Genomic DNA, 20,132 nt, shown 5'->3' with positions numbered 1-20,132 from the left:
TAGTTCTTTTTAGGCACGATGTCGTGTGCGTTGTTGAGTACATGAATTCCCGCCTTCGGTAGTAGGATTTATAAATTATATATATTTTTTTGTATGCAGCTGGAGGTTTTCTTAGCGTTGACGGTTGTGACAGCGACTGCGTATGTTTGTCAATTGCCCAGTCGTTTCCCAGTACGGATTAGTGAAACCGGCATCGTTGGCCAATTTTTGTTTTAACTATAGCAGACTTTTCTGTGTCATTTTCGTAGTCTGTTTGACTTTTGACTCGCTGTTATTTCTTCCCGGCTCACTCACATTGGAACATTTTAACGTCTTGGATTAAACAGTATTACAGTTAAAAAATATAAAACTAATCATGAATGAACTTCCAGCCATAGAAGTTGTGTATGACGCTCTGAACGCCCTTTACCATAATCCCGATCCTATAAGTAAGGAAAGAGCATCGCAATGGCTGGGAGATTTGCAGAAATCGGTTCGTTCGTTTTTCAAATTTGCCTATGAAAAAAGTATTATAATGAATTTCTGTAGATATTTGCATGGAAAGTTGCCGATCAGTTACTTCATGTCAAAAGAGACATGGAATCATGTTACTTTGGGGCTCAGACACTGAGGACAAAAATTCAGTTTGCATTCCATGAACTGCCTTCTGAAGCACATAATTCATTGCGAGATTCCATGCTCAATCACTTAAAACAGATAAATGAGCACACCAATACTGTGATTGTTACTCAGGTGATTAGTTTTCTGTTGATCTGTGTATCTTGTGTGAAATTTAACAGCTGTTCCACGTACCTTAGCTGTGTCTTGCACTTGCTGATTTGTTATTACAAATGACGAGCTGGAATACCCCGATCCAGGACTTGATTCAAAAGTTTGGACCAAAAAACAATTTTGAAACTACTCACCTTTGGCCATTGTTAGAAGTTTTGACAGTGTTACCTGAAGAAATGGGATCTAGAACCCTGAGACTTGGTGCAAACAGAAGATCTGAAATTCTCAAGCTTTTTGCTGCATCAACTGAAGATGTTTTGCATCTGCTGGTTTGTCTTTATCTGCACAATTGATACTGATGAACTTTAATCATTCTATCTCCATAATGTTGATAGGATTCTTGTTTGACCATTCCATCTTCAGATCGTTTAATTGGCGTTCGTTTGTTACGATGTTTTTCATCCTGGGTGCATTTGCAAGCTGTGACGTTACACCAGTTAACAAGTTGTGCAACTCTAGTGCATGTATTTGCCACTCTCTCTTCCCACCATGTACGACTTATTTGACGATTGTATTGTATTTCCAACTCATTGTTTCTTTTATCACAGAGCACACCGTTGCTTCATGAAGCTGCATCCGATGCCGTCTGTGCATTGCTACAGGTAGTCGCAGACCAAGAAAATGAAGATAATACAACTCAGAATGGCCAGTTGACCTCCACGTTAAACGAGCTTCGTACCCTTGAAGATTCGCTTGTCCAAAGCATTAAGAATCTAGAGCCTGCATACCATTTAGCCGTCGCGGAAGAAGATACTGAAAAGTTTGTTATTACTCGTTCGTGTGGCTATAATTTGCCGATTTAATGCAACCTGTTCCCAGGGCGTTGAATTATTGCCGAGTGTTCACCGAAATAGCCGAAGCTTTACTTCATCGGATGCTAGAATCTACGAAAAACAATAACGGAACGATGAACACATCCAACTTATTTGGGTTATTGGATCTAGTTCTAACTTGTGTTGGCCACCATGACTACGAGGTGAAACATTTTAGCAACATTTCTTTCCTGTACATTTATTACTAAATTTTTGCTATGGCTTCAAGGTTGCTGAGGTTACCTTTGGTTTTTGGTACAAGTTATCTGAAGACCTTTACCATGCAAATGACGATGATCGAACAATCAAGTTCAAGCCATATATTGAGCGACTCATTGGTGCTGTTTGCCGCCACTGTCAAATGGAACCGGACCATGTAAACACAAAATAACTTTCTGATTGGCGGATGTTATCTTAACGCCTTTTTGTTTTTTTTTTCCTTTGTTTTTTTTGTGAACAGGAAGGTGTGTTAGAGGAGAGTGATGATTTTGCTGGTTTCCGATCACGTGTGTCTGAATTGGTCAAAGATGTAGTCTTTATCGTCGGTTCGGCTTCTGTTTTTAAACATTGTTTCTACAGCATTCATGGTCAAAACAACCTTCCATGGGAGGTCACCGAGTCAGCCTTGTTCATCATGCAAGCCGTAGCCAAAAATATTTTACCGTAATAATACGCGTTTTAGCGTATCTAACGACTTTAATAATGTACTTTTGTGTCTAACAATAGTGATGAAAATGAGGTAGTGCAAAGTGTGGTAGAATCGTTACTTCAGGTCCCGGAAAGCGCTCACGCAGCAGTGCGTTTTACAACGCTTCTCCTCCTTGGGGAACTTGGTGAATGGATGGATAAACATCCTGCCGTCGTCGGTAAATTCAGTGAACATATTAACATTATTTTCATTTTCGTTATTTTTCCTTTTTATTTAGAGCCTGTGTTGCACTGCGTGCTCCGCTCCATTAATGATCCGTCATTGGCCGTGGCTGCTTCGAATTCCCTGGAAGCCATCACAAGCATTTGCCGAGATCACGTTAAATCTCATTTTGATATTCTCTTGCAAGTAGTGAGTGCCCTGGTTACATTACCCATTCCAACGGAGACAGCCGTCCGAGTAGTGAAAGGCGTTACCAAAGTCTGTAGCCGTTTGCCAGATCATCAAATCGCGGATGCTCTTCACCAACTATGCAAGATTCATGTCGACGAATTAACAAGAATTTGCCAGGTAATATGATAAATATTGCAGTAAATTCATTGTGCGTAATGAACTTCATGTTTTTTTTTCCATTAAAAGACGGAAAATCAATCAAAAGTTGTCGCCAAAACCAGTAGTGATCCCGTTTACTGGCTGGATCGCTTGGCATCTATATTTCGTAATTTAAGTGTCAATATAAAAAAAGGCGAACAGCATCCATGCCAATCAGTCATTACTTACACATGGCCGTGCTTGTCCGTGACTTTGGATAAATTCCAAACCGACAGAAGGGTGATGGAACGTTGTTGCCGGTGCCTCAGATTCGCTTTACGACTGATTGGCCACCAGTCTGCTCCTCTTTTGCAACCTCTTGTTACTCAGGTTTCTTTCGTTTCATAATTCATTTCAAACTATAGGGCATTAACCTTTCTTTCCATCTAGATGGTGCGCCTGTATAATACTCATCATCATAGCTGCTTTCTCTACTTGGCGAGTATCTTAGTGGACGAATACGGCTCGGAAAGTGAATGCATTGGAGGTTTAATCTCGATGCTTGAAGCGTTGTTACCACGCGCCTTCCAACTCTTGCAAGAACCACAAGGGTTTTGTCATAATCCGGATACAGTTGATGACTTGTTTCGTCTATTTGCCCGATTTCTTCAGCGTAATCCGGCCGCATTCCTTCAAAGCCCGGCGTTAACAGCTGTGTTCGATTGTGCTCTGCAGGCAGCCGCACTCGACCACCGGGACGCAAACGCCAGTGTTATGCAATTTCTTTCCGAATTGATCCATACTACTCGAACCCGAGAGGTTAGCGAACTAGTATGAAGATGTTGGCCCAGGGGCGAATTTTTAATTATAACCATTTTGTTTTCCAGGAGAAACTGTCTTTTGAACTTCGTGACCAACTAATGTCAACAATGCTACGTCCAAAAGGCCCTATTCTCATCAGTACTCTAATTACCGCCTCGATTTTCTCGTTGTCTACGTGTTCGTTACCCAATGTTGCAGACGTTTTGCTAGAGTTCATGCTAGTCGATCGACAGGTAATTTCACTACCTCCTTTAACTGAAATCTTACAATCTAATGTAACATATTTAATTGGTTGATCAGAGCATTTCCAGCTGGATGGAACAAACGCTTGAAAATCTACCTCGGCAGTCACCTTCCGGATGTGTCGCTGTTAGGCCCGAGCAGCTACAAGATTTCCGCCACAAAGTCATCAGGTATTCGTCCATGCTATTGCTATCTCGTGCTATTTGTTTTTAGCTGTATTTATTTTCATATTGTTTTAACGTCTTAATTTTGTGTTTTATGAAGGGCGGAGACTTCTCTAGAGTTATCAAATGCGTTACGTGATTTCTCCAGGCTTTATCGGTGAAACTCTGACTTGTTAATTACTCATGCGTCTTCAAGCTACTAACATTTCTTCCTATTCGATTGATGAGTTGGTTGTTATTTTGGTTATATTTTTTTTTTTGCCCCTACTCATTTAACTTTTACTTCGGCCAACGCTACTCCCGCCCTTGTACATTTGGGATCATAATCAAGGGAATGCCATATGCACCTGAAAACACCCAGTCGCAGTATACCTCCCTCGCTATTCTCCCGAAAACCGTCGACCATCGCACAATGAAGCCGAAAAGTCACCTAATACACATTTCATGGAACTTCGTTTTCAATTGACAAGTATTTTTCTTTATTAGTTTTCCTACCGTAGATAAATTTACGCAAAAAAGTTCCATTCATCGAAAGCGATAATACTATACTAAAATGCTGTATATTTTAAATGCGAAACATGAAAAATCAAAATTTCTAATGCAGGCCAATACAGTACTAAAAATGTAAGTACTGTTAATTTGAGTAAAGGCCATTCGCCAATGCTGTTGATTAGAAGTAATTCTAGGCTTTTTCCCTATCCATTCTTCACTAACTCAAAGAACCAGCATGGGAAACGACGTGATGAATCTTCGGGAGTCGTCGACTTAGGAGTGGGGTTCCGAACCAAGGTCATCATCCATTGTGTATTCGTCTGCTACAGCCAATGCCTGTAGTCTGTTCTCTTGGTCAATAACGATATTGCTCATCCAGAGATGTTCATTCCTGAGGCACTTGCTCATTGAAGGAATACTCGTGCCCTTACACATTTCCACGAGTTACCTTGAGATGACCATTGTAATCAAACACGTGCAAGTTTTTTGCCGGTGATTTTTTCTCTATTGTTAAAAGATGACGTCAGAATGTCCATCTTGAGACACGTGCATTAATGAGCATCACGTGTGCTAGTGTCCAGTTTGCACAACCGCAAGCTGATGGCTAACTCGTGTCATTCGAACTATGCACGTGTCTTTATCGTATACGTTTTTACATATAAGAAGGATTGCTCTTGATCGAACTCTATCAATCGCCGATCAGGTTTCTTAGAAGAAAGACCGTCAGCTGCGAAAAAGTCTTCGGCTCAAAGAATAATAAGGTATACATGGTTTTTTTTTAAAATTAGTTTTTAGACGCTTGTTAAAATTCTATTTCCTATGCAGATGGGTTTTTTTACTGCTTTACCTGGTAATAACCCTGAGGATGATGATATGCTCCTGTATGCGGATGACGTCACTGCTGAAGGTACATCCATGATTTCTCATATCATTTTCTAGAATTCTATGTATATTTCTCAAACTCTACAGGCAATGATGCTGTCACGGATTTAACTACAAACAAGACATTGGAATGTTCTGTGATCTTAATTGATACAGACTCCAATGAATCAGCCAACTTGACTAATGGTTAGTTTCCCTTCTCACATTTACCTCGTCATGTTAATAGTATTAATAATTATTATTATTCTTTACCCCTGTAGAAACTCAAGTAATCTCTTCACCTAGCATTCTCTCTGGCGATAGCTCCAGGGTAGGTGAACCGACCAAGAAAAGGATGTATAGATGCCGCAAATGTGGGAAAAGCAAGAAAGGGCATGCCTGCCCGATGGATTCAAATACGAGCTCAGAAGACAGCGTGACTATGGATGAACCGAGGGAAGGTTCACGTAGGGCTTCCAATAAGCTAAACCTCACACGTTTAGCTCAAAGAGTTGACGGTGATGATTCTTCTGGTAAGCATGTGTTCTATTGCTTAGATTGATAATACTCGTATTTATTTTTACTGTAATAATTTTTTATTCCGTAACTTCTTTAATTCTTTCATGTTACTAATAATAGATCCTGACTGGGTTACCTCGAGAAGAATCGATGGATCATCGATGCGAACTTCGCCGAGACTGGTGACCCGGAAGAGGGCCATTTCCACAAATATAGCTGAAATAGACGAAAATATTCCACCAAAAAAAGCTAGGAAATTATACGAGTGCCGTTACTGCCATGTACCTCTAAAGGGACACAAGTGTCCACACAAGCTCATCAACCGACAAATACGGTAAGCATAACTATATGTAAAAGCAAACAACAGCTTATTTTGCGTAATTCTAAATTTGCAGTTCTTGTTAAATCCTTTTTGCTATTTCCAATAAGAATAGATTACATTTTTATTTCTTTTCATTTTCAAGGCAACTGTCTGAGACAGCGAAAATAATACTGGACCGCGTAGACCAAGAATAATGCTGAGTTAGCTCGGCTGGCCAAGTTACAGTGCACCGAGTCATTTTATATTGTGGTCATCGTTTTGTCTTATGTTTTTACAACGCAATGCGTTGTATTACTTTTATGTCATTTAAACGTACTGTTTTACTATGCCATGCAAATCGCATTGCCGTTCTTTATATTTATTTGTAGCCAGTAACAACCAATATAATTTTTAGTATATCAACTTTCATGATGTTTCTTTTATTATTCCAATTTAAATATGGGTCATAATTTTTGCTTTCCAGACGTTTAGAATTTAAGAAACAGAAGAAAGGCTCAATTTTGTTGTTGATTTAATTGAAAATTTCAATCGCTGATCAAATATGGTAATCCGTTTTACCCCCCCCCCCCCCAAAAAAAAAAAAAATATCGGGCTTTTTTCTGTTTGACTGCATTGTCATCTACCGGCCAGATTTATAATTAATTCTCTACATCTATGGCAATCCGTTTTACCCAAAACAAAAATAAAAAATATTGGCCTTTTTTCTGTTTTAAAGCTATTGCCATCTACCGGTAACGTTCTAGTTAATTCTCTGCGTACACTGACCGAAAAAATTTTAAGCCCGACTAAATAAGCCCGATTTTCTGTTTTTTTACGGTTAATTCAAAAAGTAGAAGCCTAGTATAAAAATATACCCCATTTTCGTGATCAGCGATCAATTTTGAATCGGAATAATGTATTTTTTAATGAAATCCAGGATTTGAAGAAAATTGGAAAAGTGAGAAGGCTATCATTATATTAGTATTTGAAAAACGATTGACTTAGTGCAAAAAATAGCAATTTTCTCGGAATCAGCATTCAATTTTAAGCATATCCTGTGAAATTCAACCATTTTTGGTGAGTGTCCATTTTTGCAGAAAAAAAATTAAGCCCGACTAGATAAGCCCGACTAAATAAGCCTGATTTTCTGTTTTTTTTTTGCGGTTAATTCAAAAAGTAGAAGTCTAATATAAAAATATACCCCATTTTCGTGATCAGCGATCAATTTTGAATCGGAATAATGTATTTTTAATGAAATCTAGGAATTGAAGAAAATTGGAAAAGTGAGAAGGCTATAGCCTTCTTACTTTTTCAATTTTGGCAAAATTTTAGACTTCACTTTTAATACATGGTTTCGATGCAGAATTGAACGGGCATCACGAATATGAGGGTTGTTTTCTTGTGGGACTCATAGTTTTTGAATAAAAAAATTTAAAAAACCGTAAAAGTTGGGTTAAAAAATAAGCCCGGGTTTATATTGTCGGGCTTAAAATTTTTTCCTAAGAAAAAAATAATATCATTAAATCAGGATAACTATAGATGATTCTGATTCAAAATTAACCAAGGAACGCGAAAATAGAATTTATTTTTACGTAGAGTTCATGGTTTTTGAATAATCAAAGAAGTTTAATGTGTTACGCTAGAGCTGTAGCGTACTGGCGCGCTAGTAATGGTTTCGATTCGCACACACCCTAATTTATATTTTAGATTACTCCAAAACTATCAGCTCTACGTAAAAAAAAATTCTATTTTCGCGTTCCTTGGTTGATTTCGAATCAAAATCATCTATAGTTATCTAGATTTAATGATATTATTTTTTAATAGGAAAAAATTTTAAGCCCGACAATATAAGCCCGGGCTTATTTTTTAACCCAACTTTTACCGTTTTTTACGTTTTATTCAAAAACTATGCTTAAAATTGATGGCTGATTCCGAGAAAATTGCTATTTTTTGCTCTAAGTCAATCGTTTTTCAAATACGCCGAATATTTGATACAATGCTAGCGCGCCAATGCGCTATAGCGCTAGCGCCATGCAGCAGATATAGTCGGTGTATTTCCAAAATGGTTGACTTAATGAAAAAAATAACCATTTTTTTCGGAGTCAGCATTCAATTTTGAGTATATCCTGCGATATTCAACCAATTCCGATGAGTGTCAGTTTTTGCAGAATTTTTTTTTAAGCCCGACTAAAATGATAAGCCCGACTAAAATAAAAAGCCCGACTTTTCTTATTTTTTCGTTTTTTGTGTTTAATTTAAAAACCATGAGGCCTGTTGAAAAATAAATTTGATTTCCGTAATAAGCATTCAATTCTGAATCAAAATCACGCATTAGAAGCCAAATTTTTTATTTGGCCAAAAATGAAAAAGTGAGAAGGCTATAGCCTTACCCCGTTTGCCAAAATCGGCCATAAAATATTACGTGTTACATGTTTGAAAACGAAACTTCGCTATGGAACGAAACTCGTATATGGAGATAGAAAAGTAACCGACTTTCTGATAAATGCAATGAATTAATAAACTAAAGAATCCCATTCGTTTATTCCTGAATTCTTTGTGTTTCAATTAAATCATTCCTCGACAATTTAATTTTTTCGTAAATAAAACCGAAAATGTTTGTGTTATCGGAAAGTGCCTTAGATCACCGTGTGGCGCAGATCAATCGAAGAGAGCGAGCTAAAAACATGGAGTTCTCAAATCCCAGACCATCACGGATTACTCAGACCATCAAATCCAAGGAGTATGGTAGGAGCATGAAGTATATCAAGAGTAGTAACGGGAGTACCCTTTGCACAGAAGAACTTGAGCTCCGCTTCATAGATGACGTTTCAGCTGCTCAGTACCCAATCGCCAGTACGTTCCGGTACACATAATATTGTCGCGATTGTAACTTTGCAATATTAATTATTAATGTTGTGCCTTTCGCAGGGTCGTCGACGAGATAATTCTTTGGGTCCATTTCGTGGACAACGTTGTTATGATGTTATGCTTTAAGTACTAAGAAAAACCTTGTCCATGTTTTACTTAGAATTTCCCTTAGTAAGTCTATCAAGAACGTAGTTGTTAATCTGGGTGAAATCTGTGTGGAATCGTTGGGAGTAGTTGAGTTTAGATTGGACGCGGTGAAGGTTATTTTCTGGTGTTTGGTGTGCTTTGTCTACTAACAACCTACTGGTAGTGCATTTTGCCAGTAGTGGTAAGACAGTGAATTGTCTGTGTCATCGGCACAGCAACTATCTGTGTCATCATTATTGGTGAAGAATCATCGTTGTTAAAGTGTAATTGTGTTAGTTTTAACTGAGTTTGTGCATGTCCCAGAATTGCCCGTGACAATATAATAATCCCGGTAATAATATGTAATAATAGCGCCAATTCTATTAACAAGATTTCAATTTACCAGAGCATTCTGTCGGCCCGATATTGTCAAATACCGGAGCGTACTGGCGATTTGGTAACGTTATTTCGCCATCTCTGGAGCTTAACATGCGTAGCTCAAGTTGTTTTGCAGTCGTTACTACTCCTGGTATACTTCATGGTAGGAGTAAGAATCAGCTTTACGTTCAAGGAGTGTGCATGGAAGCATTACGCCATGTGTTCTATGTTTGCTAGGAAGGTGAACGCAGCATCAACGTAATGTTTTCTTTCTGAAACATATTTGATAATGCTCAGACTTGAATGTTATTTTGAAGGAAAATAATTAGACCGCTCATTGACAAAATCACACGTTGAAAAGTCTGAAAATTTTTTCACTTCTAGCTTTCCAAAAGGTCTGTAAAGACCAGTAGTTTTAATATCATTCTCTTTCTGATAATCATTCATAATAGTCTGAATTTAAGCTGAATCTAGATGGCTCTTCTTCATAGCTGTAAAATTTGCCTAACCAATTTTGTCACCCAACAAACCAAGTCTCTTGTGCTGTCCTGCTCTCATCCTATTTGTGAGCTTTGTATTAAGGTAAAGCAACAGTTTGCTTGATGAATGACAATTTTGAATATTAATTTTGTTTGTTAAACATTTTGTTTTGTAACAGTCAATATGCATTGATCAGTCAGTTGTTTGCCCAGTTTGTTGGAAAATGACCCAGTTGCAAAATAACATAGGAAGTCCACTTTATTCAAGTAACACAAACAGTCTTCCTGCTCAGACAAGATCAACAACAATGTACTAGTATATTTTACTGCTATTTACATTTTGATTACAATTTATGACTTTCTTGACTACTGATGGTGATTAGGCTTGACAACAATCTGACTTCAAGACATGTTCCGATTCAATTGGAGAAGAAAATAAGAAATAAAAAAGAGGAAATTCCACTAATAAGCATTAAGAATGGTGATTACAGGGTTCCTGGGCTGACAGAGATTTCAGATAAAAGAATTGAGCACACAGTTGAAAATCTTAATACCTTTTGCGAAGAAGTAATCTATCATGATAACAGTGAGCTTTTCAAGCAAAAGAAAAATAGTAACCCAGTTCAGATAGAAATAGTAAATGAAAAGCTCAGGTTAAAGTTTCCAAAACAAGAGTACCATCTGCCTTTGAGGAGCCTCAATAAAGAGCTGAATCCTCCCAAATCTGATTTCAAAAGCAAGCCAAAAAATCACTACAGTGAAAAAGGACTGGGTGAAATGAAAACTCGATGTGCAGAAAAAGACGATAACTTAAGCTCCACTAAGAACACGTCAATTGAAGAAAATGAGAAAGGTTAAAAAAGCATGAACAGTGATTTCTTGGATCTATAAATGTTTGAAATTCTTCTTTGTTTTCTTTTCTGCACAGGCTCTAATGCACTAATCACTATTCTGCCCCTTGAGAAAAAGAACTTTTTCGTACCGAAATTTGGTGCCAATACAATTCTATCGAAACATTATCGAGTGAGAATTATGGCGGTCTTTGATCCACACAGGCTGTATATCCAAATCGTAGATGATGACCTTAGACGCCTGAGTTTGCTCAGTAAACAATTGCAGTTGCAATTCGAACCACTTTCAAGGATCGCCTTGAAAATATCAGCAATTAAAAATCCAGTAGAAGGTTGTAACCCTCCTCTCCAAAAAATGTCCTTGGTAGTAAGTAACATTCTTTTTTAATGTTCTTCTTACGTAAATAGGTTGTGCCTGCGCTATACTGTATGATGGGATTTGGCAACGAGGAATGGTGAAAAGTCAGATTAGGTCTACAACTACTCTACAAAATGTCGAAGTCATGCTAGTTGACACCGGCTTTTGCTGTCGAGTGCCTCTCCAACATATCCAACCTCTTCACACAATGTAAGCGTTCGTTAATCATTATCAAATCAAGATTATGCCGCCATTGTTTTCGGATTTTTTCTAAGGTACATTCTTATGGCCGTATTACAGTTTTCTAGAATTACCAGCACAAGCTTTGTGTTGTAAACTCGGTGATATTCTTCAGTTTGAACTACGGGATAACAGTAACCAGCCTCTGGAAAACATGGACCGCTACTGGCCCTCTCATGTCCTGAATTTGATCAAAAGAAAAACAGACAAAATGGCGGAAATTTCCGTACTTGATTTTGTTTCTGGTGGTGTCGGAAGCACGTCCACAACTTTCGAGGCTACATTATTGGTTAAGATGTAATTTATAATTTTAAGAATATTTACCACAAAACTAGATGACGAATTTGAATACGTTCCATGTTTTTTGTTTTGCATAGGATCGTTGACGGCGAGCTCACGAGCGTCAACGAGCAAATTGATTGTGCGACTTCGAAAGCTCTTTCAGCCAAGGATATACAGCAGAGCAATAAATTGGTTCTACAAACTGTTACTAATGTTCCTGCAAATACCCGGAGGAGAAGAGCGAAAAAACCTAATAAAATTCCAGTCCCTGTGAAGCACTTTGACTCACCAATGGACTCCAAAGTGTGCAGTGACATTCGCGTAACAGTAAGAACGGCTTCTCCATCAGGAGGCACGTTCAATAACTCTTACCCATCCACGTCGATCAGTCGTCACTCTGACACTAGCTGTCACAAGAAAAGAGATGTAGAACAGAAAAGCCCAACATTACGCATGGGCATATGGACTTACTCAGATCCTAAAACAGCGTTGCCTCATTGCTTTGATGGTGTCGTCACTTGGGTTGACGACAATGGCGGGTTATACGTGCACGATTGTAAATGGTCGACACAGTTGTCTCTTATTCGAGACACACTGAATGCGACCTTCAGTCAGCCTAAACCCATTGAAGATGATGTTCGATATCAGCCGGAGGATGCTTGTCTAGCCAAGTAATATTCCATTTTTATTGTTGATTTTTTTTTCTTTCTTTGTATTTTCTTTTTAAGGTGATCAATTCTTTTGTCTTATTAGGTATGAAAGCAATTGGTATCGAGCTATTATCAGAGCCGTCAACAAGAAACAAAACACTGCAACGGTGTTTTTCGTTGACTACGGTGCAACAGGAGATGTTGAGCTCTGTCATATTCGAGTTCACACGGTATTGACTCAGATACCGGTTCAGACCTTCCGCTGCTTCTTACACAACCTCATACCTATGGCGACAGAGGAATTTGATGTTAATGCCAACTGGCCGGATGCTGCGATTGGTTATTTCCACGCTACAGCAATCAATCAAGCATTTAGAATGAGCGTCAAATGCTATTCCCCACTGCGCATTGCAATGCGATTTCTTAAAAACGCAATGGATTTGACTGATGTTATGGTAACAGCTCAGTTGGGCGAGTACATCAATCAGTCGTGAACACGACATCAAGGAAACAGTAGGAAAAGTTCACACTTACCTGCGAGGTATACGTTCTGATTTTAGAGAAATATTGTTTAAGCCGTTCATGAAAGTAACCCATTCTTATGTTCCTGTTTTTGTTGCGTTTTATTTTCCCAATCTCATTTTATGGTTAACGTCTTATTCCCTAATGATTGAGTTATTTCACGAACCATTTTCCTTTTAATTTTTGTCGAATAACATTAATGACTATCCAGAAGTAATTAATCGGGCAGATGGAAGCTACTGTTCAACGTACACTATTATTCACGTTCCAAGTGTTTGATTTTCGCGTTGCTTACCAATTACTTCCAGAGAACAATGTAATAACGATTTGGTCTTGGTAAAATTGAAATACAAGCTAACTGAAACTGGAGTTTTGCGTTTCCATGAAGGACGCAACTAAAGTGTTGGCATTGTGCCAGGCAGAAGTGATTAATCATTATGTATGACATATAATTCAACAATTCCATTCGGTTTTACCACTGTCCTTGCGTCGCAGTCACCACCCACACAACGGCTAGGGGGAACTTGTAATCTATTCACGCTCTATCCGTACTCTGCGTGCAGCCACTGGCATAGGAAACCACACGAATGGTGACTTGTAGAACCTAGTTCAACTACCGTCACTACCGCCTGTGATAAATACTTCTTTCAGGGAACAAATATCCAAAGCTTTGCTTGTCAAGGTTGTCGCCATTTTTCCGCTTAATCATTTAGTTATATACAGGTACATATAATCAAATACACACCTGTTTTTCAACTGCTAATCGGGGAGAGAGTCGAAACCGCAATTTTCGAATTGCTTCTTTTATTGAATATAGCATTCAACGCCTTATCCATTATCTCACACGGTCACGCACATTTTACCGGTATTAAGTGGCCAATTCTTGGAAACCAGTGCCAAATAAATAAATAAATTCCCAACTGATTACCTCAATTTGAAGGCACTGTCATGCGTAATATTGCCAATATTGTATTTTTTAACCGTGTTGAGATTCGAACACGCAACTTTTCGATGCCTTTCACTACTAATAGATGTCAGACGCCTTATCCATTAGGCCACATGGTCCTTGAATTCCTTCCATAATGTAATTACAATATAAAACAATTCAGCCCACGCTATATGGTGCGATTGAGCAAGGCAGTTCAAAATTTAATCTTTCAAAAGCCCGGTGTTTGGTCCTTCAGGCCACAACGATCAACGCGGTTCCATAATTTAATTTTATCCAACTAATTCAGCACGCCGGATGATTTGATTGAACAACTTGGTAACTGACTTTTTTCATACTACAGAGATTCCCACCACAATAAATTACGATTTATGTGGTGCTAACCGTGGCGGGATTCGAACCCGCAATTTTCGGATACCTTTATAACACATTAGAAGTCCGACGCCTTATCCTTTAGGCCACACGGTCGTTAAAAGTTTCCATAACATAGTTATCGTCCATAACAATTCAGTTCATGCAATATAGTGAGAAAAAGCAATCCAATATCGAAAAGCATCAACGTGAAATACTTTTTTCCGCGGAGGGACTTACTCGAAATTTTTACGAGTACGATCAACATGGTTCCATAATTTTAACCGATTATTTCAGTACGCAGAATGATTTGATAAAGAAGCAGATACCATTTGGGTTGCTAACCGTGGCGGGAGTTGAACCCGCAATTTTCGGATACCTTTTAGCACATTAGAAGTCCGACGCCTTATCCGTTAGGCCACACGGTCAATAAAAATCCGAAATGATATAATTCTCATATAATGTATTCAACATTTAAAACTACAAACGTGAAGTATGTTGCTGTGTATCTAATGTTAAGCACACCGGGATATAGTCACGAAATTTAAGGATCCCTTTTTCAAATTAAAAAGTCCTTCACTCGACTCATAAGGCCATACGATCGACGGAGTTCGAAAGTTTAATTTGAACCAATTAAGTTACCTTGATATGTAAGAAACGATGCTAACCGTGACGGGACTTGAACCCGCAATTTTCGGACACCTTAATATCCTTTTGAAGTCCGACGCCTTATCCATTAAAATTGCGTTCAGATCATTTTCCTGGTTTAATAAATCAAAAATTAGTAAGACCATTCTATCTAATCGTGGCGGGAATTGAACCCGCAATTTTCGGATTACTATTAATTATATTAGAAGTCCGACGCCTTATCCATTAGGCCACACGATCTGCTATAACCACCTAGTGATAACGAATAGATTTCTTAACTTATATTTTGCTGTTTAATACATCGACGTAAACATTTAAAACGCTTGACAACAAACGGATATGCCAGCCCACTTATTATTATTATGTGTTATCCCACAGGGTCACAAACATATTACCAGTATTACGTTGCCAATACTTGGAAACCAAGTCAAACTTAGTTTTAAGTGCCTATTTCGGCATTACCAAAAGAATGAACGAAGAATAACTTATACGTCCAATTCAAATGACAAGACATGCGTAATGTTGTTATTACCTCGGAATTTAACCGTGACGGGACTCGAACCCGCAGTTTCCAGATTCCTTTCACCAGTTATAGAAGTCCGACGTCTTATACATTAGGCCACACGGTCATTTAATGCATTCCTTCCGTTATATAATTCCGATATAACAAGACAATCCACGCTATGTGGTGAGATTGAGCAAAGCAATTCAAGATTTAAGAACATAAACGTAAATGTGTTATTGAGTGGAGGGACTTATTCTCGAAATTTTCTAATTCCTTTTGAAAATTAAAAACCCCGTGTCTGATCCTTCAGGTCACAACGATCAACGTGGTCCCAATATAACTTTGACCAACTAATACAGCACGCCGGATAATTTGATTCAAAATTTCGGTATCTGCGATTTATCGTGCTGCAATTCAAACGATAACATATAACATACTACGTGATTCTAACCGTGGCGGGATTCGAACCCGCAATTTTCGGATACCTTTCGTCTTACTTAGAAGTCCGACGCCTTATCCTTTAGGCCACACGGTCTAGAAACGTTTCCATAATATAATTATCATACAACAATTCAGTTCATAACAAGAGCTATAAAGTGTGATTGAGCAAAGCAAATTGATATTTAAAAGCACTAACGCGAAATGTTTTGGTTAATAATGAAAAGACTGTATCTCAAATGTTAATGAACACGATAAACATGATTCTATGATTCTAATCAACTAATTCAGAACGTACTATAATTTGACCATATATATACCATTTATATTGCTAACCGTGGCAGGACTTGAACCCGCAATTTTCGGATGCCTTTAAAGAACATTAGAAGTCCGACGCCTTATCCGTTAGGCCACACGGTCAGTGATTGAATGCTGTCCTATAATTACAATATAACAATTCAGCTCACGCAGTGTAGTAAGACTAAGCAAAGCAATTCAAGATTTAAGACCATAAACGGTGTATGTGTTATCGAGTACCTAATGATAACCCTGGCGGAACTTAATCTCGAAATTTTGTCTTTTGTAAATCTAAACATAATATTTGGACCTTCAGGTCTCAATGATCAGCGAAAATATTATTTCAGTACGTATAACATACAAAGTGTTGCTAACCATGGCGGGACTCGAACCCGCAATTTTCGGATACCTTTACAACACATTAGAAGTCCGACGCCTTATCCGTTAGGCCACACGGTCATGAAACGCACAATGGTATAATTATAACATAGCAATTGAATCAACGCTATGGAGAAACTGAACAAAGCAATTCAACATTTAAAACTATAAACGTGGGATATGTTGTTGGGTATGAATCTTAACCGCATCGTACCGCGCCGTTCAACGTGGTTCCGTAACATAATTATTTCCAATTAATTTAGCTTGATCTAACCATAAACATCATACGATGCTAACCGTGGCGGGACTCGAACCCGCAGTTTTCGGATAACTCTAATTTTACCTGCTAGAAGTCCGACGCCTTATCCATTAGGCCACACGATCTACGCAAACCAGCTAGTGATAACGAATAGATTTCCTAACTTGTGTTTTGCTGTTTAATCAAATCGACGTAGATATATAAAAACGTTTGACAATAAACAGATATGCCAGCCCACTTTTCTCTTAGCAAATCAAACTAGTTTTTGATACAGTGAATCGAAATGGAGTCACTACTATTTAAACTGATATTGCAACACCATGTATGATGGCACCTTTCAAAATTGGGTATGAAACCTTAAAAAAAAAAAGGATTTTTTTGATGAACTGGTTACTGGGTGTCACCTAACTTTGGGATAGTCAAGGTTATCACGTTCTACGAAAAAGTGATAGTAGAAGACTAAAGAACCACTAGATCATGGCAAAACCAGAGAAGTCTCTATATAGACGATACGGATAAAAGAATGTCATAGTATTCAGTAAATCGAGTCCAGGATGCGGAAGACTACGTTTTTAGATACAACCTTGCTGATGGCAAATTTTTTTCTGACGGAGATCACCACTATATAAGACTGACTGTTCTTGCTTATTGTTAATTCACTCCTGAATTCCATCTGCGAACCAACTACAAGCGAATAGCCATGAAGACTATTGTAAGTTTAATCGTGTCAAACTTTGATCGAATTCTAATACAATTCAAATTACCTTAACATCTTGATTTTCGTTAATCAGGTGGTAGCCATTGTGGTTGCGCTAGCATGCGCCGTGTCGGCCCAGTTTCCTGCTGGCTGGAACTACGATCCATTCAAATACTATCCTTATTCAGCTCTCCAGCCACCAGCACAAGAAACAGCCGAAGTCGCCGCAGCTCGTCGTGCTCACATGGCCGCTCACGCCCCAGCTGCTCGTGGTAAACGCTTCGTCCCGTCAGAAACTCCAGAAGTCTGGGCTGCCAAAGTAGAACATTATCGCGCCCATTCCGCCGCTGCCGCAGCCAACGGAGTCGTTTCATCTCTTCCACCTTTGTACACTGCTGAGGTTGCTGCTGCTCGTGCCGCTCATATGGCAGCTCTTGCTCATGCCACCGCAAGAGGCCGAAGATCCATCCCGGACACTCCCGAAGTTTGGGCTGCTAAGGTCGAACATTACCGTGCTCATTCTGCTGCCGCCGCTGCCAATGGAGTCATTTCGACGCTCCCTCCTCTGGAACCGCAACTGCCAGTCTGGGGCCCTCCTCAGCCCGTCCAGGATACTCCCGAAGTAGCTGCGGCTCGTGCTGCTCATATGGCCGCTCTCGCTGCCGCCCGTGGTAAGAGGTCCGTGCAAGATACTCCCGAAGTGAAAGCCGCTACTCTTGAACACTACCGTCTGTACACCGCAGCTGCCGCTGCTAACGGAGTCGTCGCTTACTTGCCCGCACGATATGCCGACATGCCGAATGCTCTTCCGCAGCAGGTCCAGGATACCCCTGATGTTGCCGCTGCCAAAGCCGAATTTGCACGCGCATATGCCCTGGCCCTGGCACGAGGCTAATGTCCATCTCTGCTATTTCTGAGGACAATTAAAAAAAAAGAACCTTACGTAACGTTTCGAAATGCAACTGATGATTGTCGATGGTTTTTGTATACAAATGAGTGGTGGATTATTGGAGGATTAACGAAGACACAAATAGATTTTTCCTTTCTTTTTTATAAATTGTTGTTTATTTTTATTGATTTAGGTGGGTTTTACTGTTCTGTGCGATGATAACTCTAGAGCATATAACAAAGCGCAAAACAAATGAAAAGGGATAGAATTGCTCACGCTATGTAAGCTAATGACAAGGTTGGAATCTCATTCGCGATTCGAAATGACATTCTCAGTGATTACCAATTTTGTCCCATGTCCTACTTAACCGTTTAGAATGTGGTACTCACAATAAATCTCATGGTAACATGGTAAACTTACTTCATTATAATAGCTTTTTAAGGGAATCGACAATTTCTTCGTCGACACTCTATCAAACATTTGTTCACCATTTCTTATCTTCGGATAGTGTCAGCATTGATCAGGCCTTTTTTTGCTGCAGTTAACCTGCTCATTTTAAGTTTCCAATCTGTTTACCCCGACCTCCAGAGAGAAGGTTCACAGATGTCTAATATATCTATGCAAGGCGTGCGTCACGTCTGAGGACGCTAGATGACAAGCCATTGTTTTCAGCGTGTAAGCCTTCAAGGTAAACGCGTTCGTATGTTTCGTCAGTTGACGGTAATAAATAAAAGTTAGTCCGTCCCGTGTCATTAAATACGGAATGTAGCAAGAGTTTGCATGAGAGATTGTTGCAGAAACAGGTTTGATGAATCGTACTTGGCCTCAATTTCATATAGTCCGTCAGGGTAAACATATCTCAAACTGTACTAACAATTAGGTCAGATCACCTTGGACTAGTGTCTTACACCTAATCTACAGGCATTTCATTTGTGTATAAAAGCATCACATCTGGTCGATAAAGAACAGTATCCAACAGCCTCTAAAATGAACAAGGTAAGCTTAAGTATTATCGAGTTATCTTCGAATTAGCTTATTCCATTCTAAATTCTGTTCTTTCGTTGCTTAACGTGTGTTTCGTTTTAAAGGTATTGATCACCCTCGCTCTTCTTCTTGCCGTTACCATGGCCGCGCCCCAAGGAAGATTCTTCGGCGGCGGTTTGTTCGGACGTCCAGTTGTAGGACTCCGCCCCATTGGTGGTGGATTTGGTGGACTTGGTGGACTAGGTGGATTAGGATTTGGTAAATAAATATTTTTTCAGGAAAGGCTGTGACCTTTGAAACTAACGCAATTGTTTTGAATCGTAAAGGCGGCAGTGGAAGCGGTGCCGGTGCTGGAACAGGATCAGCTGGTCTTGGAGGCGTTTCAGCCTCAGGAGTAAGTTACATTATTATTTGGGCATGAAGATGTTGTTTGAGCGTTGATCATGTATGATTTTCCTCTTTTTAGGTTGCCCTATCTAACGCTCAGAACGGTGGATTCAGCACTTCCAGCGGAAGCGGACTCGCCGGCTCAAACTTCTTCACCGGACAGAATTTCGCTACTGGTGATGGAAGCAGCCAAAGCTCCGGCAAATAATTTATTTCAATTCTGACCAACCGCACACATACAATTGTAAAAACATTGGAGAAACACAATAAATATTTACTTTATTCAATCTGTTCCTAATTGTTTTATCAATTTACGGATGATACTCTATCTATATCGATTAAACAGTAACAAGACCACTTAGCTATTTTTGTTTAGTAGTCTAGTGTTAATGGGATACTTGCTAATTTTAGTAATGATAACGGGATGAGCTGCT

General features: G+C 39.1%; 5 protein-coding genes and 6 non-coding genes across 13 annotated transcripts; 5 read left to right on the top strand and 6 right to left on the bottom strand.

The window, feature by feature from the left end:
- The first annotated feature begins 156 nt into the window (after positions 1-156).
- Positions 157-4,442, top strand: LOC130700767 (transportin-3-like). Its single transcript, XM_057522747.2, has 15 exons — positions 157-472; positions 529-732; positions 798-1,040; positions 1,107-1,262; positions 1,320-1,531; positions 1,591-1,747; positions 1,813-1,959; positions 2,044-2,246; positions 2,310-2,449; positions 2,510-2,802; positions 2,872-3,153; positions 3,214-3,582; positions 3,651-3,818; positions 3,886-3,998; positions 4,093-4,442. Exons 1-15 carry the CDS (start codon positions 356-358, stop codon positions 4,151-4,153), a joined length of 2,865 nt encoding a protein of 954 aa, XP_057378730.1. The 5' UTR covers positions 157-355; the 3' UTR covers positions 4,154-4,442.
- Positions 4,443-5,295: 853 nt separating this feature from the next.
- On the top strand, positions 5,296-6,513 carry LOC130700782 (uncharacterized). The gene is made up of 5 exons (XM_057522764.2): positions 5,296-5,391; positions 5,454-5,552; positions 5,627-5,878; positions 5,985-6,198; positions 6,329-6,513. The coding sequence occupies exons 1-5, from the start codon at positions 5,304-5,306 to the stop codon at positions 6,378-6,380; spliced, it is 705 nt and encodes a 234-aa protein (XP_057378747.2). The 5' UTR covers positions 5,296-5,303; the 3' UTR covers positions 6,381-6,513.
- A 3,400-nt stretch (positions 6,514-9,913) lies between these two features.
- LOC130700768 (uncharacterized) lies at positions 9,914-13,259 on the top strand. Its single transcript, XM_059496899.1, has 9 exons — positions 9,914-9,932; positions 10,002-10,119; positions 10,196-10,326; positions 10,400-10,869; positions 10,945-11,199; positions 11,276-11,435; positions 11,526-11,762; positions 11,843-12,418; positions 12,501-13,259. The coding sequence occupies exons 2-9, from the start codon at positions 10,012-10,014 to the stop codon at positions 12,889-12,891; spliced, it is 2,328 nt and encodes a 775-aa protein (XP_059352882.1). The 5' UTR covers positions 9,914-9,932; positions 10,002-10,011; the 3' UTR covers positions 12,892-13,259.
- A 986-nt stretch (positions 13,260-14,245) lies between these two features.
- Positions 14,246-14,333, bottom strand: Trnar-ucu (transfer RNA arginine (anticodon UCU)). Its single transcript is given in 2 exon segments — positions 14,246-14,281; positions 14,297-14,333. It is a non-coding gene; the product is annotated as a tRNA-Arg (tRNA).
- A 224-nt stretch (positions 14,334-14,557) lies between these two features.
- Trnar-ucu (transfer RNA arginine (anticodon UCU)) lies at positions 14,558-14,644 on the bottom strand. Its single transcript is given in 2 exon segments — positions 14,558-14,593; positions 14,608-14,644. It is a non-coding gene; the product is annotated as a tRNA-Arg (tRNA).
- Positions 14,645-15,016: 372 nt separating this feature from the next.
- On the bottom strand, positions 15,017-15,104 carry Trnar-ucu (transfer RNA arginine (anticodon UCU)). Its single transcript is given in 2 exon segments — positions 15,017-15,052; positions 15,068-15,104. It is a non-coding gene; the product is annotated as a tRNA-Arg (tRNA).
- A 712-nt stretch (positions 15,105-15,816) lies between these two features.
- Trnar-ucu (transfer RNA arginine (anticodon UCU)) lies at positions 15,817-15,904 on the bottom strand. The gene is given in 2 exon segments: positions 15,817-15,852; positions 15,868-15,904. It is a non-coding gene; the product is annotated as a tRNA-Arg (tRNA).
- Positions 15,905-16,475: 571 nt separating this feature from the next.
- Trnar-ucu (transfer RNA arginine (anticodon UCU)) lies at positions 16,476-16,563 on the bottom strand. The gene is given in 2 exon segments: positions 16,476-16,511; positions 16,527-16,563. It is a non-coding gene; the product is annotated as a tRNA-Arg (tRNA).
- A 212-nt stretch (positions 16,564-16,775) lies between these two features.
- Trnar-ucu (transfer RNA arginine (anticodon UCU)) lies at positions 16,776-16,866 on the bottom strand. The gene is given in 2 exon segments: positions 16,776-16,811; positions 16,830-16,866. It is a non-coding gene; the product is annotated as a tRNA-Arg (tRNA).
- A 476-nt stretch (positions 16,867-17,342) lies between these two features.
- Positions 17,343-18,495, top strand: LOC130700775 (cuticle protein 18.7-like). The gene is made up of 2 exons (XM_057522756.2): positions 17,343-17,453; positions 17,533-18,495. The coding sequence occupies exons 1-2, from the start codon at positions 17,442-17,444 to the stop codon at positions 18,331-18,333; spliced, it is 813 nt and encodes a 270-aa protein (XP_057378739.1). The 5' UTR covers positions 17,343-17,441; the 3' UTR covers positions 18,334-18,495.
- Positions 18,496-19,183: 688 nt separating this feature from the next.
- LOC130700788 (acanthoscurrin-1-like) lies at positions 19,184-19,985 on the top strand. 3 transcript variants are annotated; one of them, XM_059496904.1, is made up of 4 exons: positions 19,184-19,323; positions 19,416-19,536; positions 19,638-19,705; positions 19,778-19,985. In XM_059496904.1, exons 1-4 carry the CDS (start codon positions 19,315-19,317, stop codon positions 19,904-19,906), a joined length of 327 nt encoding a protein of 108 aa, XP_059352887.1. In that variant the 5' UTR covers positions 19,184-19,314; the 3' UTR covers positions 19,907-19,985. The 3 variants fall into 3 exon arrangements, with proteins under 3 accessions (XP_059352887.1, XP_059352886.1, XP_057378754.2); XM_059496903.1 differs by having other exon boundaries at positions 19,191-19,323; positions 19,416-19,545; XM_057522771.2 differs by having other exon boundaries at positions 19,209-19,323; positions 19,416-19,569.
- Positions 19,986-20,132: the final 147 nt, after the last annotated feature.

Source organism: Daphnia carinata, chromosome 9 (assembly GCF_022539665.2).
Source record: "Daphnia carinata strain CSIRO-1 chromosome 9, CSIRO_AGI_Dcar_HiC_V3, whole genome shotgun sequence".
In the NCBI taxonomy this organism is placed as follows: domain Eukaryota; kingdom Metazoa; phylum Arthropoda; class Branchiopoda; order Diplostraca; family Daphniidae; genus Daphnia; species Daphnia carinata.
The sequence above is the reverse complement of the archived record's forward strand: the minus strand, read 5'-3'. Positions and strand labels throughout refer to the sequence as shown.